General features: G+C 37.2%; 1 protein-coding gene across 9 annotated transcripts in view; it reads left to right on the top strand.

Moving 5' to 3' along the window:
- Positions 1-16,958, top strand: part of LOC103002367 (cAMP-specific 3',5'-cyclic phosphodiesterase 4D) — a 723,774-nt gene that overhangs the window by 419,320 nt on the left and 287,496 nt on the right. Inside the window, exon 1 of one of the 9 annotated variants that reach the window (XM_007176077.3) lies at positions 5,528-5,665. The exons of the other annotated variants lie outside the window; for them this stretch is intronic. Within the exon in view, the coding sequence (XP_007176139.1) occupies positions 5,559-5,665 (107 nt within the window). The 5' untranslated portion in view covers positions 5,528-5,558. Of the gene's footprint in view, positions 1-5,527; positions 5,666-16,958 lie in introns of those variants that run through there. 9 annotated transcript variants of the gene reach the window in all.

The following is a 16,958-nucleotide window of genomic DNA, read 5'->3' as shown; positions in this document are numbered from 1 at the left end:
GTCAGTAAATCCTAAACGATGGTTAAAAGGAAATCTGGTAACACAGCCAGCACTCCCCACATCAAATTTATTTTGTTTGGCTTTACAGTGTTTGTCAGACAGTATTTTATAAATTTTGAGTTAGCACCACTATTTTAAAAGGAAAGATCTCTCATATAATTCCAAATTTCTGTTTATAAGCAAAAAACGTTGGTCACGTTGGGGTCTCATTCCTGGTGGATGAGCCATTCTTTAGGAAAGAGTGGCTTTTTATGGACATCTGATTACCCCAATAAAAATCTTCAAATGGTTCAATGACCTTTGGTCATCGTCTTTTCATCTTCTCCAAAAGCATGCTGTTAAACTGTTCCTAGTACTCCGCTTTAAAGGGCACATAGAAAATGTTTCCTCTGGAGCCGTAAATACTCTTGAGGCCAAATTATTATCATACAGCTATGATTATTTTTTCATTCATTCCAGAATCTTAACAATTGAAAAAAAGGGAGATACTATCTTCTTTAATAGTAAGAGTTAACATTTATTGAGTCTCTGACTACGTGCTGAGCACTGTTCTAAGCATTTTACCTACATCATCTAATATACTTCTCCCAACCACCTCAATTACACCCATTTTACAATAGAACAGACGAAGGCATAGAAAGGTAAAGCCACGTGACTCATGTAAGGAGCCAGGTTGGGATTTATATGTTGTCACTCTGACTCGCGGTCTTCCTAACCACTGTCTGATACCACTTTCTCTGTATTGCCCGGTGTGTTAGCCTCAGTGCTTCAACTGGAGCCTTTGGAATCTATTTAAAGATGAAAAACACAGTTGTATTGTCTCATCATTTGAGAAACAGAAAGATAGGACTGCCATGTTGCAGGACTCAAAAGGCACAATTCACATCATGGGTTGTGTAAATGGTACCCCCTGGAGTTGTGCAAAGTACAGTTTGCACAGACATATGCAGTGGCCCTGCTAACAGGATCCTGCCCACAAAAGGGGACTTTTACTCTTTGTTCCTTTAAAGATTTTTAGTGAGCCACCCCCCAAACAGCTTCTACTTAGGTCTCTCCTCATGCTAGAAATCAAAGATCACCAGTTTCCACAATTAGTTCTTTCACATAATATAAAGACTGCCAGGCAGTTCTTTAGGGTGAATTGAAATTCTCTGTAGCCGTTTCTAATGCTCCTGGTCATGCCAAGCAGTAGTTGAAGACATATGTTCTCAGAAATAATCTCTAAGGAGTTGGAGCCAGGTTGCTCACAGGTTATTTCCCCAGGATAAGCAAGCGTGGTGTTGGCTCTTCTGTGCTGTTGCAGAGCTTGGTGTGCAATGGTGACTCACCATCCTCCCACAGAACATGTGGTAACCCTGCAGCCAGATTGTGCCCCGTGGTATGTGACTCCCATTGAGTCAGGAGAGTCGCTCAAGCATTAAAATTTGACCTCGTGGCCTACCTGCCGGTTATGAAAGGGCAAGAATTCCTCAGCATTACTGAAGCCATATCACTTTCATTGTAGGACCTATTTAGGTAACAGCAACAGCAATGAAGAAAAAGCATTTGGTTATTCAGGCCCCTGTTGAATATCTTGTGCTGTTTCAAAAGAACACATTCAAAAAAAGAAAGAACACGTTCCATTTATCCTTAAAAAACAAAAAGTTCATTTCAGAGGAAAAATATCAATTGTACTCACTGAGCAATGGAGTAGAATAAGAGTCAAAGTTAACTCAGATATGCCTGTTTCACTGTGGGCTGAAATCTTCTCTTCTTGTTTCTAGTTTCTCTAATTGGAGTGGAAACCTAACCCCATTTCAAAACACTATCCCCTGGGCCTGAATAAAAATAAAGTTGGCCTCATAAGGACTCTCATCTGTCTTCTTGCACTATGGCGGAATGCTGGGTCCCCAGCAATTATCTTAGTGCCTAAGTCACTAGGCAGGCGTTTTAAAGGACAATTTAACCAATGATTTTGGTACAACCAGACAATAATATTACTGGTTTAGTTTGGTCACTCGAGTACCCAAACCCTGAATTCATTATCTCACAAGCACATGTGTTCAGTTATTAAAGAGAAATTCTAACCTTAAGGAGAATAGTATTTTTTCTTCCCAGCTAAACTATTAGGTACTCCAGGGCGGCAACCACATCTTGTGCTTTTTTATCGTCCATGGGATCTAGAATGAGTAAGTCATGAAGGCTGGATGCCTTACTTCACCTCTTAGCAAAGTAAAGTAAAACTCATAATTATCAATGTAGTGCAGGAAATAGCACACTATCTGGAAAGGTTAAATATGTCTCCTTGCATGAATCACTTCTTACCAGAATTCTCTTTCCTCCCAGATCCCAGCACCAGGGTTCTGTTTTCCACGGCACGTACTCTAGTCCTCAGTGTCTAGAGCCTGTGAACTTTTTATGGGCCTTTGAAGATATTTGAGAACTGAAAAGTAAAGTAATTGACTCCAAAATACAAAAAGAAAACTGAAAAATCCTGATTGAAGTTTAATTAAATGTTCAAAAGTGTAACATTATGTCAACTTCGATAATTGCCAACTAAGTATTTATAAAAACTTTATTATATTTGGAAAAAAAAGCTTGTGGGCTGAGTTTTTTTTTTCATTTCACAAGAATTCTTAAGTGTGTTGGATGATTGCAGAGAAATCAGGGTTAGTCGTTAGCTAAATGAGTTTAGTAACAAATAATTTCAAAAGCAAAATTATAAAGGTCCTGTCTAGATTTTCATAACAAAAATATTGTATAATGTGGGAAGTGGATCCATTTTAATGTACTGGATGTAATGTGTAGTAGGGCTTAAACTACTGTCCATTTGCAAGATTATTTTTAAAGTAACTTGTTTTTTTATTTATTATTTTTTAAAAAATAAAACCAAGCTGTCATTGTCATCTGGAGTTCCTATAAGGTAACTCTTAAGAAAAAGGTTAACTATCTGCAGAGAAGTCTCAATGTTAACCAGGGACTAATTTAGTCCTGGGGGAAACTAACTCATGGAAGGACTGTCAGCTGAATGAAGGCTTAAATTTCATGGACTTGCAGGGAGAGCTTTTTCACATTCTCTTCCCATATGGAATAAGAATCTGCTCTGACAGTGGAGAGTATTTTGCATTATCTCTTCTAGCTCCTTTGCTTTCGACTTTCCATAAAGCAACTTCTGCCAATTACCATCTTTAAGACTCAACTTTTTTGGAGAATTGTCAAAGTACTCTCTTTAAGAACACAGAGAACACACTAAAGTAGTTCCCTGAAAATCACAGTTCTGTGCTGTGTACAACTATTTTTTTAGAGTTCACTGCCTGCCTGGAATGAACAGGCTGTCTTTCTCCCCAGAAGAGCACAGACTGATACACAAGGTCAAGTTAAACAGTATCTAAGTTTGCTTTCCTATCCCTTATACAGGAATTATCTGTTCTAAAAGCAAAATTTAACTGTAAATATAATATACATATAGAAATTGTTCTTGAGTTCAAAAGGAAAATTAGTCTTCATTCTGAAAAAGAATCAACATAATAAAATAAAAGTGTGTATTTTTTTTCCCCAAAAGCTATTGTTGACTACTACATTTATATATACACCTGTAATCTGGTATCTAAATACTTGAAATATTTGTAAGTTTTAATTCCTAGAATGAAAATAATGGTTAATTTCTAACGATTTTGATGTTGTGTCCACAAAAATCACTGTGACCAGGAGTGAAAGTTTATCCATCCCATCATGTTTATCTTAGGATTGCTTTCAAAAGTTAAAAAATAAAAAACTCTCCTGCTGAGATGCTATTTGTGATGCTATTTGTTTAGTTCTTGAGGTCTAAGTCCTACCCTAACGCCTTGAGAATGCCTCTTAGGCGCCTCCAGACCTCAGTTTCCTCAACTGTTTGGGAGGAAACTATAGTACTTAGTTCATGAGTTTGTTTGTGTGTTTTCTTATTTTTAAAATTTATTTTATACAAGTATAGTTGATTCACAATGTTGTGTTAAATTCTGCTGTCCAGCAAAGTGATTCAGTTATATATTCTTTTTCATATTCTTTTCCATTATGGTTTATCTCAGGATGTTGAATATATCAAGTTCCCTGTGCTATACAGTAGGACCTTGTCGTTTATATGAGTTTATTTTTTTATTTTTTTTTAAATTTATTTATTTTTGGCTGTGTTGGGTCTTCGTTTCTGTGCGTGGGCTTCCTCTAGTTGCGTTGAGCAGGGGCCACTCCTCATCGCGGTGCACGGGCCTCTCACTATCGTGGCCTCTCCCGTTGAGGAGCACAGGCTCCAGACGCGCAGGCTCAGTAGTTGTGGCTCACGGGCCCAGTTGCTCCGCGGCATGTGGGATCTTCCCAGACCAGGGCTTGAACCCGCGTCCCCCGCATTGGCAGGCAGACTCTCAACCACTGCGCCACCAGGGAAGCCCTATATGAGTTTATTCTAAATATTAATGAGATGACATGTGTGAGCACCTTACCCCGTGCCTGGCACATGGTGAGGCTGAGTTCTAGCCATTTCTTCCACTCAACTCTCTGGGGAAGCACTCTCTGGACTTCAGTTCCCTCACCTGATAAATGGGTACGTAAAGGCTTCACGTGGCTGATGTAGAAGTTAAGTGTGCTAATAACGTCAAACACTCAGTGACTCCAAACAAGTTCTTTGAGCTCTGGCCGGAGCAGACTTCCCATCCAGAGGCACGGCTCTCTCATTCACAGGCCGATGGGTGGTTGGCTTCGGCAGATTTTATGGGTCTCCACAAGCACCCTCTCATTTTCCTGCCAATATGTGGTGAAACTCTTCCCGGAAAAGTCATTTCTTTGAATTGAGCTTGAAAATATCCCTGTTAGAATTGAAGTAGTTTATCTGGATTTATAGCACATGACATAATAGCTTCTCCTAAACACTTAAGAAAGAATCTTTTCCTCCTTAAAAATGATGCTGGGGTCAGCTCACTGACTGCCCAAGCCTTCTCCCAGTGTGTTTCTTACCCAGTTCCTTTTTCTTTGGGAAAAAATTTTTACTGTAAGGATGTGGGAACTCTGTTTCAGCAAAGAAGGTGTCAAAAGTAGCTTTCAGAGATAGAGGGTTATGAAAAAGAATTCAGGCAAGACTCAATTTTTGAATTCTAATTCCAGCCATGAAGCAAATGCCACAAAAGGGCACAGGAAGAAAATCTGTAAAAGGCCTATCTGCCATGGTTAACCAAAAATGTACTCTGTTGTTAAGCTGACACCCTGGGAGCCAGATATTGTGCTAGGTACTGGGAATACAGAGATGAATAAACCACATTCCTGCTTTCAAGGGGCTCACAACATCGTGGGAAAGCCCACATGTCTGTTTAGGGCCAGACACTGGGGATACAGGGATGGGAAGCCGCGATCCCTTCCCCTTCTCCAGATAAGGAGAGGGTCACACTGTGTTCGTAAGCACTCCGGTTGGAATTAGCACTGGAATCTGGAATTTGCTTAGCCCAGGGCAGACTGAAAAGCTGTGGGACTAGAGGAGCTGACCCCTGAGTTAATTCCTGACCAAAAAAAAAAAGAGAGAGAGAGAGTGAGAGAGATAAAAGGGAAGAATAATAATGCTGCCAGAGAAGCCTGTGCAAAGATCTGAAAGTGGTAGAGAAGGAAACCTTGCAGGTGGACAACATGTTGTCTCCTTCCATCCCAGAACAACCCTGGGAAGAAGGTAAGTGTGTTACCTCATAGAAGACAAGTGGAATCTTAGGAGATTAAGTTGTTTTCAAAGATCACAGTCAAAATCAGTTGGCTGAACAGTAGCTGTGGAACTCTGCTGTCCCTGTAATTGCTATTGCATGCTGCTGAGCATTGTAAATATATTACAAACAAGTAAAAAATATACATATATAATAGTAGTAATCAGAATTAACCCAAGATGTTCACAAAATTGAATGAAGCCAAGGAGACTGAACTTCTGAGTTTGTCTTGGACTTAGCTGGCCTTTACTGCTGCTTGTGTTAGATCTTGAAGGGCGATGGGGGAGAAGGTGAAAGGCTTACCAGGCAGGGGAAATGGCATGGGCAGATTTGGGGCAAGGCGTGTACCATGTGTATGGCTGTCATCATAGGAGAAGGCTGTAATTGATTCGGTAGGGAAGAGGAGGCTATTGAAGGTTTTTAAGCAGGGAATTTAACATTTTAAGTTTTGTCTTTGAAAGATAACCCAAAGACAATACAGAGATTAAACCTTAGATGTGTAAGATGGGAGGCAAGAGAACTATTCACAGTCTATTATGTAAAGGGAGTAAGGGGATCAGGGTCAAAACTAAGATGGAAACATAAAACAATGATTTTATCTTTTTTAAAATTTTTTTATTGAAGTATAGTTGATTCACAATGTTTTAGTTTCAGGTGTACAGCAAAGTGATTCAGTTTTATGTGTGTGTATATATATATATTATTTTCCCTTATAGGTTATTACAAAATATTGAAAAATATTGAGTAGAGTTCCCTGTGCTCTACAGTAGGTCCTTGTTGGGTATCTATTTTATATATAGTATTTGTGTATCCGTTAATCCCAAACTCAATTCATCCCTCCACCAACCCCCCTTCCCCTTTGGTAACCATAAGTTTGTGTTCTATGTCTGTGGGTCTATTTCTGTTTTGTAAATAAGTTCATTTGTATCATTTTTTTAGATTCCACATATAGGCGATATCATATGATAAAGTGATTTTAAATCAAAGTATTATAATAGTAACATCGTATACTTTAAAGTTTTAAAACCGCTCTCCCTCATATTTATTGAATTCTCTTTTAAAACTTATTTTTAAGAGAAGATATCATGTATTGAGCCCTTACTATATGCCAAACACTTTGGCAAGATTTTACGTGTCTCATTTAATCCTCACAAACCCTATTTTATCTCCATTTTATAGCCTAGGAATCAAGCTTAGAGAAGGTTAAGTAACTTGTTCAAGGTCAAACAACTAGTCACTAGTGGTGTTTGGATTTGCACCCAGGCAATCTGACCTCAAAGGCTACTTTTTAACCCTCTTTAATTAACAGACATTGTCTCAAAAAGCAGACTTTTTACATTAAATAGAACTTATTTGTAATGTGTGGTCAAGGGGAAATTACTTGAGTTGCCTGGATTATTTTACCATTACTTTTAACACGGGCAAGGAAAAATGTTATCAAACAAATGTAAATTAAATGAGTCCACTGAAACTTTGCCTTCTAGTAAATCAATTTCCTTCATTGTCTATTGCATCAGGTATTAAATTATCACTAAAGGACATTCTATGTGCATTTATTTTTGACACTCTTTTTCCAAATCCTATTTTAATGAAAACCTCCAGTTGTCTCACAGTGTTAGAAACAAGGGCTTCAGTTGGCAATGTGATTTTTCCACTTGTATGATGTCTTTCAAAAAATCTTTTAAAAATTATTTTTATTAATTTAATTCAATTTTAGAATATAGCATTGTCCCCTGAGATAGGTAAATAACATTAGGAACCACTTGATTAAAAGTGGTTGATTATAGAGTCTAGTATGAATCTGAAAGCAGAACTAAAGATATAATATGAGCTATAATTTGGATACATGCTGATAACATTTATGTACATTTAAACAAACTACCAGCTAAAGAGATGATTTAAAAGAAAACAGACGTTGGTCAAGGCAATATTTTTGCTCTTGACTGTGTCTATGTATCAGCAAGCAACACTTTATAAAATAGAGTCAGTGATGAATAAAGCAAGTACATTGATTTCTCAAGGTGAGAATCCGTGTCTTAAACCTTTTATTTCTAATGCTTTGCTTTGCTCTTTAGGAACGAGACATCTAGAACAAGACTGGCTATCAGTTCCTGAATGTACCATTAAAATTTAATCTTTTTGATTCCACTTACATCAGTACTTAAATTCATGGAGACAGAAAGCAGAATGGTGGTTGTCTGGGTTCAGGAGGAGAGGGGAATGGGTGATATTGTTTAACGGGTATTACATAGTTACACTTTGAGAAAATGAAAAAGTTCGGAGACGGATGGTGGTGATGGTTGCCCAACAATGTGAATATACTTAATGCCATTGAGCTGTACACTAAAAAGGGTTAAAGTGGTACATTTCATGTTATGTCTGTTTTACCACAGATAAAAAAAATACTTAATCTTGACGTATGCTTATAGAAGGGTCCAAATATAGTTAGCCATTTGATAAAGAGAATAGCTAATTCCTTCCTTTTAAAGTAAAATCTATAGATTTCTAGCTTCAAAATGGTGGACAGACGACCTCCCTACCCAACTTTTCTCTAAAAACATCACCCAAATCAATAACATGAGTGAACTCTGAAAATAGGGATCGTCCAGAGGTGTGTCTAGTGTACACCCATCCACAAGCCCTCTCTCTCAGTATAGTCAGCGCACCCTCCCCATGGAAGACAGAGATCCTGGAATAACAGGCAGAGAGAGCAGGAGGAATAGCTGTGCAGACAAGAGGATGAAACAAAAATCTGCAAATTGATTGGGAAGACCTCCACTTCCCTTCTGTTGTGCACATCGGAACGCTAGCAGGCAGATTTACACCCATCCCTAGAAAACACAAACTACCTAGGAGGAAACAGTCTTACAGTGACATTTAGGGTCACTGTTTCAAATAAACAGTGATTTTGAATATTTTGAATATTTTGAATATTTGAATATTTTTATTCAAATAAAATACCTGCTGGGCACTGACCACACTATAGCCACCCCCCCAGCGCACAAGCCCTCCCCAGGCACCCACAGCCACCATCATCCTTCTAGGCCTCAGCCTCATCTATGAACCAGAGTCAGGGATCCAGACAGGAGTTGGAGGATCCTATTCTCACCACCGTCTGATGAGCTATTTGAATGCATCTCTTTAATACCATTTAAATATTTAATTAAAATGAGGTTACATTTACAAAGATACATGTAATTTGAGAATTAAGAAGACCATGAAGAGTGAAAGGAGAAGAGGGGGTTAGAATATAAAGGAAATACAATAGCACTTACGAAACTTTAAACAACTTACTTGATCCATACAATGTGGGTTTTGGGGTTTTTTTGATCCAGTGTTTTGAATTAGTGCAAAGTTCTCAAAGCCAATTATAAAGTGCATATCCTGTCAACATTACTGATCCCAGGCAAAAATGTTGATACTAGTTTTAAAAACTAGTTTTCTGCACCTTTTAACTGACAATATAATTTGTTGACAACCGTTGAAATCTATACCTTATCAGAGGTCTCACATATTGTTACCTTTTAAAATGATCATTTGTTAGCCAGTATTACTTAATGAGGCAATCAAAATGCCATGTGTCGTGTAGGTAACAGCAAACCACCCTTACCCATGCTAGGAGTATGACTAAAGACCTTATCCCACTTTACAGCTAACAGGCTTGTGATCTTGTCATATATACCCTCATTATGAATCTAAAAATTAGAAAAAAGGACGGTGAACTTAGATTGTTTAATCCTGGATATCTTGAAAATCTAGAATTTACTGGCTGTTAAATATGTCCATTGTTATGCCAGTAACATGCACACATACACCATTTACAATGGATATTTATTTATTGCTGCTGTCCAGCTGAAGAGGGTGGATGTCTTAAAAACAATTCCCAAGAACATAATAGCAACTTTTAATCTCCCTCTCTTCTCCCTCCCCAACCCACTCCCCTTTCTCATAACTAAACACACACACACACACACACACACACACGCGCGCGCGCGCGCGCACGTGCACACACAGCAGATACATCTGGATCCAATTACTTTTTCTACCACCAGTGATGTGACTTTGAACAAATCACTAGCTTTCTTTATTCATAAAATTATCACCCCTAATTTGCAGGGTAGCTGTGATGAATAAATAAGAAAGTATATAATGTACTTATTAGGTAATTAGTAAATAGTAGTAATTATTATTTTTTTTTAATTTATGACAGCTTTATTGTTTTAAATTAATTTTTCAATGCAGACTCAATCTCTAATCAGTGTAGAATGATTTAGTTTTTCCATTTGTTTTGTCAATTTTGTTGGTTGTGTTTTTCAAGGAATTTTTCCATGTTGCTTAAAATTTTCAAATTTATTGGCATAAAGCTGTTCATAATACATTTTCATTAATTTTTTATGTCTATAGAACTGACACTGATAATTCGTGTTTTCTCAGATCAGTTCTTTATCAGCATTACTAGGTGTTCGTCAATTTATTATTCTTTACAAGGAACCAGCTTTCGGCTTCGATGATTTTCTTTTTTATGTCATTGTTTTATACTCTTATCTTTGTTTTTTATTTTATTTTTCTTTTATTCTACTGTTAAAGTATAATTAGCTGTTATCTTTCTAGCTTCTTGATATTATACTTTACAAAATATTGTCAATCTTTCTTCTTTTCTTTTTTCCCCCCAGCTTTATTGAGGTATAATTGGCAAATAAAATTATGTGTATTTGAAGTGTACAACATGATGATTTAATATTTGTATATATTGTGAAATGATTACCACAATCAGGTTAATGAACACATCTATCACCTTACATAGTTACCATTTTTTGTGGTGATAATACTTAATACCTACTCTTTTAGAAAACTGCAAGTTTACAATCAGTGTTAACTATAGTCACGGTGTGGTATGTTAGATTCACTGAACTTATTCTTCTTATAACTGAAGGTTTGTACACTTTGACCAGCATCTCTTCATTCTCCCCTCACCCATATTACCATTCTACACTCTGTTTCTATGATTTTGACTTTTTTTTTTTCTTTTAGATTCCACATATAAGTGAGATCATACAGTATTTGTCTTTCTCTGGCTTATTCAGTTAGCATAATGTCCTCTGGGTTCATCCATGTTGTCACAAATGGCAGGATTTCCTTCTTTCTCATGGCTGATTAATATTGCATTTTACATATCTATAAATATATAAATATATATATATATATACACACACTACATATGTATGATATATATACTATATGATCTATGATATATATATCATATAATCTTTACTCATCCATTGGGGGACACTTAGGTTGCTTCCAAATCCTGGCTATTGTGAATAATGCTGCAATGAACATGGAAGTGCAGATATCTCCTTGAGAAACTGGTTTCTTTCCTTTGGATAAATACCTAGAAGTGGAATTGCTGGATCACATGGTAGTTCTATTTTTGATTTTTTTGAGGAACTCCATTCTGTTTTTCATAATGGCTGCACCGATTTACATTCCTACCAAGAGTGTACAAGGGTCCCCTTTTCTTCACATCTTTACTAGCATTTGTTATCGCTTGTCTTTTTGATTTAAAAAATCTCAATAGGTGTGAGGTTCTTTCTTATTGTGGTTTTGATTTGCAATTCCCTGATGATTAATCATGTTGAACATCTTTTTATGTACCTATTAGTCATTTGTATGTCTGCTCAGGTCCTTTGCCCATTTATTAATCATATTATTTGGGTTCTTTTGCTATTGAGTTGTATGAGTTTCATATGTATTTTAAATATTAACACTTTATCAGATATGTGGTTTGCAAATATCTTCTCCCATTCCATAGGTTACATTTTCACTTTTGTGATATTGTGATTTATAAGAAATATATATTTGGTCATTCAGCTGACCAAAATCTCTTTCTAATATATATTAGGTCTTTTTCCACTCGTTCCTGGTTGACACCTCTTAAAACCGTTGGAATTTCCTGTGGTAAGGGCCATAAAGGTGTCTTTTGTTTTGCTAATGAGGTAACTTAAGGAAGGGGACTGGTTGGTAGGGGAACCCACCAATCCTTTAGAGGGTTGGAACTTTCAGTTTCACCCAGACCTCTGGGAGGGAGAGGGGCTAGAGGCTGAATCAATCCTCAAAGGCCAGTGATTTAATTAGTCTTAACTGTAACAAAGAAGCCTCCATAACAACTGGAAAGAATGGGGTTCAGAGAGCTTCAGGACTGGTGAATATGGGGAGATGAGGGCCAAGTGGTGCTCTAGAAGAAAGAGTGTGGAAGCTTTGTTTCCTTTCCCCGTACCATGTATGCATCTTTTCCATCTGCCTGTTCCTGAGTTGTATCCTTTTATAATAAACCAGTAATCTAGTGAGTAAATGAATTTCCTAAATTCTTGTTAGCAACTCTAGCAAATTAATCAGATCCAAGGAGGGGGTCATGGGAACCTCTGATTTATAACCAGTTTTTCAGAAGCACAAGTAACAACCTGCGCTTGCAACTGACATCTGTAGAGGGCAGGAGGCTGTCTTGTGGGACTGAGCCCTTAACCTGTGGAATCTGATATTATCTCCAGGTGGGTGGTGTCAGTATTGAGTTGAATTCTCAGACACCCTGCTGGTGTCAGAGAATTGCTTGTTGGTATGGGAAAGGCTTCCCCACACCCACACACTTTACAATTGGGTGCAGAACCCAAAAGAATTTCGTTGATGATTTCATTTGCTGTGCAGAAGCATTTTAGCTTGATGTAAAGATTCAATGCAATACCTATAAAAATTCCAATGGCATTTTTCACATAAATAAAAAAGACAATTCTACCATTCACATGGAACTACAAAAGACCATTAATAGCCAAAACAATTTTGAAACAGAAGGACAAAGCTGGAGGCATCACATTTCCTGATTTCAGGCTATACTGCAAAGCTATAGTAATCAAAACAGTATGATACTGACATAAAAACAGACCCATAGATCAATGGAACAGAATAGAGAGCCCAGAAATTTACCCATGCATTTTTGGTCAATTAATTTTCAATAAAGGAGCCAAGAACATACATTGGGGAAAGGATAATCTCTCCAATAAATGGTGTTGGGAAAACTGGATAACCACATGCAAAAGAATGAAACTGGACCCCTATCTTACACCATTCACAAAACTTTACTTGAAATAGATTAAAGACTTAAATAGAAGACCTGAAACTGTAAAATTTCTAGAAGAAAATAGGGAAAAACTCCTTGACATTGGTCTTGGCAATGATTTTTTAGATAGGACACCAAAAGCACAGGCAACAAAAGCAAAATAAAACAAGTGGGATTACATCCAATCATGATAATTATTGTTCTAACCTGACATTTTACAAAAGAGGTAGGAAACCTGAAGGTCAGAAGCCTTCAAAATATAATACTTAGAGCTTTTCCTCGGGAGTTAAGGAATTTAGCTCCAAAGACATTTATGCTTATAGAAAAGTCCTTGAATCCAAATGTATACTTAGTGAGTGTAGTAAGATAATAGAAACAGCTCAAAATCTGCTCCAGATTCCCCTCCAGATAAAGGAAATACCACATTATTCCTCAATAAGGAGGAAATGCTGCAAGAGTTCAAAATGTCTTGTTTTTATAATATTAGAGTACAATGTAGAATGCCAGGAAACTGTAATCAAAAACAAAAAACAAACAAAAAAAACCCCTGCAGATCCATGGTCATTTTTTTCCTAAAAAGTTCGTTGACATATATACAGTCCTGAATTTAAGTACACTTAACAGGCCTGCATATTTTGTTAGATCATAGCATGGTTCTCAAAAATCTGCTCATGACAGATCTGTTGTAATCTGAAAATAAGAGTTTACTCAGAGAAGATTAGAAAGTGGGCAGAGTATTTCAAAGTAATAATATCTGAAAAAACTTGGACTGTATAGTAAAATCATTCCTTAACAGTTCATTCAGTTGGTTTCAGTTACTGTTTTATGTTTAACTCTTGGCTTTTGGTAAATGTCCTTAGTCCCATAAGTCGTGCTTACCGTTGAATAAGGGGAGGGGAATCATGTTTTAGGGTGCACACAGTCTACTTGCATGCAACTGATGCTTTCCACAGGAGTGTTGCCCATATTGCCTTGTGACACCAATTAGTATGAGAGAGATTTTCGGTGATAGTTGGACCTTTTTTTTTTTTTTCTATTAATACTTGTATTGGGGGTAAAATGTAATCAGCATATCAAACCCATTTATCAAATAAAGTTATCATTTAAATGTATGTTAAGTTAAAAAAAGTGAGTCAATGAAGAAAAATATCTAGTAAGTAATGATATAGATGGTATAGATGCCAATATGGCAGAGTTGTAGAGGTTGTGTCCAGATGCCTGAAGTTTAGGAAACATCATACTGCACAGTGGTTTGATTCAACCGAATGTATACCGTTGGATGACCTCAGTGAACATAAACATCTGTGGTACAGTCCTTTGAAATGTTGTAGTGACAACAGTCAAACAGAGATTTATACAACACTATACAATTTAGTGCATCAGGGAAATGCTAGAAATCACAGCAGCTTCTAGATTAAATGCATGCGCTTCAAAGCCATCCAGACAAGTGCCTCATGGTTCCTAAAGTCCACTCTCCTGAGATTCAGGCATCCACGTTAGCCATCTTATACACTATCATATATTTGTATACTAACAGGAATGTTTGGCGTTGGGGGCAGTGCTATATCCCTCCATTCTGAGAAGCTTTTCAGAGGAAAATTATGTGATAGTCAACATATGAAACATTATTTAAGAAATTTCCCTGTGAAAAAATTGCCTTAGGATGGAGAAAACACTGTAATATTGAGGAAATATAATTAGGGTTTTAAAAAATTATTATTATTTTTTCACTACCTTTTTTTAAGCACTTTTAAAATATTTATTAAATTAATTAATTAATTAATTAATTTATTATTTTTGGCTGCGTCAGGTCTTAGTTGCCGCACGCGGGATCTTCGTTGAGGCATGTAGGCTCTTTTGTTGCAGTACTCGGGTTCTTCGTTGCAGCGTACGGGCTTCTCTCTAGTTGTGGCGCCAGAGCACGTGGGTTCTGTAGTTTGCGGCACACGGGCTCTCTAGTTGAGGCGCACAGGCACAGTAGTTGTGGCACGCGAGCTTAGTTGCCCCTTGGCATGTGGGATCTTAGTTCCCCAACCAGGGATCGAACCCGCGTCTCCTGCATTGGAAGTCAGATTCTTTACCCCTGGACCACCAGGGAAGTCCCCTGTCACTACCTTAAATGTTAGGGGTAAGAGCAAAAGTAAAAATTTAAATCTCCATGGCCTGGTACTATTGTGTATCTGTCTTTTTCTGTAATGGCAACCTTGAAGTAGGGATCCAAGAAGCTTTGAATCTTCTGGTTAGTCTCATATGTTGTCAGATTCCCCACTACTTAATCTCAGTTTCTTTGGGGACAGGGATGGTATATTAGTCGTTATGGGACTGTTACACAGTGTTTAGGAGATACCCAACAAATGGGCTAGGATTTTCAGAGATAGATTCTTGGAATACGTGTAACATTGAGCAGCACACAGGACAGCACTAACCTAAAGAGGTTAAAGATGTGTTTGTGACAGGGAAGGGAGTGCCGGTGAGCTAAGTAATCTCACTGGGATAGAGAGCCTTCTGGGGGATGGTGGAACACACAACATTCAGACATTACATTTTGTGATCACTGTCATTTTCTTTCTGAAATGGCAATTAGAAGATATTTGCTGGACCTTACATGATAGAGAACAGTGCTTCAAATAAGTAATAGTAATTGGTTACTTTTACTCAGTCTGGGTTTTTTTCTTCCCCACATTAAAATTCCAAGAAAAAAAGATAAACCTCTTTTTGTAAGCCCCCTCGCTCCGAAAAATGAGTAGTTCCCTCAGATTTCTTTTGAATTTCTAAAAGTATGTGATTGATTAACCTGCCTTAAAGTGGCAGCAACATGTTAAACATGGAACAGAGCCAAGAATCCATGAAGGTCCCTGAATAGTCATAGGAAAACTGAAAAGCTTAAGGAGATAACTATATGTCAAGCAATTTATTGGTATTTACCTGAAGAGGCCTGAGGGTCACTCAGAGGAGACTAAATAATAAATGCACCTTGAAGTGTGACCAGGGGACGAGCTGAAATGTTTGTTGTAATGAGCAGCCAGAGGTCTGGCGGGATGCCTTTACTACATTAATTTTCCAAGTCCTTTGGGTGGGTCACAATTGCGCTAAAACATCCTGCCTGCAAATGCTAAATAAATACCAAGTTCACGTCAGACTAGAGAACCAACGTACTAACTAATGTCATTTAAGAAATCAGAATGCTTAAATTATTTTTCACTTGATAGTTCACATCCAAAATAACTGAAGTTGGCACACCCAGAGAAATATATATCCTTGGTGCAAATGTTTAGAGGGATGGGGAGGGAGGTCAAATCCTCTTCTTTTAGAAGCAATTTGAATTGTTTTGTGTTTTCTGTGTTCTTTAAAATTTTATTGGAGTATAGTTGATTTGCAATGTCATGCTAGTTTCAGGTGTACAGCAAAGTGATTCAGTTATACATATACATATATTTATTCTTTTTCATATTCTTTTCCCATATAAGTTATTACAGCATATTGAGTAGAGTTCCCTGTGCTATACAGTAGGTCCTTGTTGGTTATCTATTTATATACAATAGTGTGTATATGTTAATCCCAAGCTCCTAATTTATCCCTCCCCCCAACCTTTCCCCTTTGGTAACTATAAGTTTGTTTTCAAAATGCGTAGGTTTAATTATGTTTACTATAATAGAAAAGTTTTTATTTCAGATGTAGGAGGTGGGGCAGGGATTGGTCTTCACAATAAGAGATGTTGAGGTGATATGATATAAGCTTCATTCCTTACTGAAGAGCTGTCAGGAATTTGCAAACCCAGAGTCTTGGTATATATAAATCAATGAAATTTGCATATGATTTTCAAAATGAAATAAGGTTTAGAAAACATTGTGCAAAGAAACAGCCTCAGTACATGTAGCCACTTGTCCAGCAACAATTCATTAGATTTTTCAGTTTAAACATCGCAGCATGACCTGATGCAACGTTGCCTGCTACATTCTGTTGGATTCTTAAGAGGCAGTTTGTGTCTCTACAACCAGACCCAAAGCGTGACATTTCATTAAATGTGATCAAAATGAACAGCTGCTAAGTTCCCCAAGTCCTCTCAACTTTGCTTTTGACTAGAAATTTTAGTTTTCAGTGCCGGACTTTGAGAAAATGACTTTTTTTTTTTTTTTTTTTTTGAGGGAGGATAA

The sequence above is a fragment of the Balaenoptera acutorostrata genome, chromosome 2 (assembly GCF_949987535.1).
Source record: "Balaenoptera acutorostrata chromosome 2, mBalAcu1.1, whole genome shotgun sequence".
Lineage (NCBI taxonomy): Eukaryota > Metazoa > Chordata > Mammalia > Artiodactyla > Balaenopteridae > Balaenoptera > Balaenoptera acutorostrata.
This window is presented reverse-complemented; position numbering and strand designations above follow the sequence as displayed.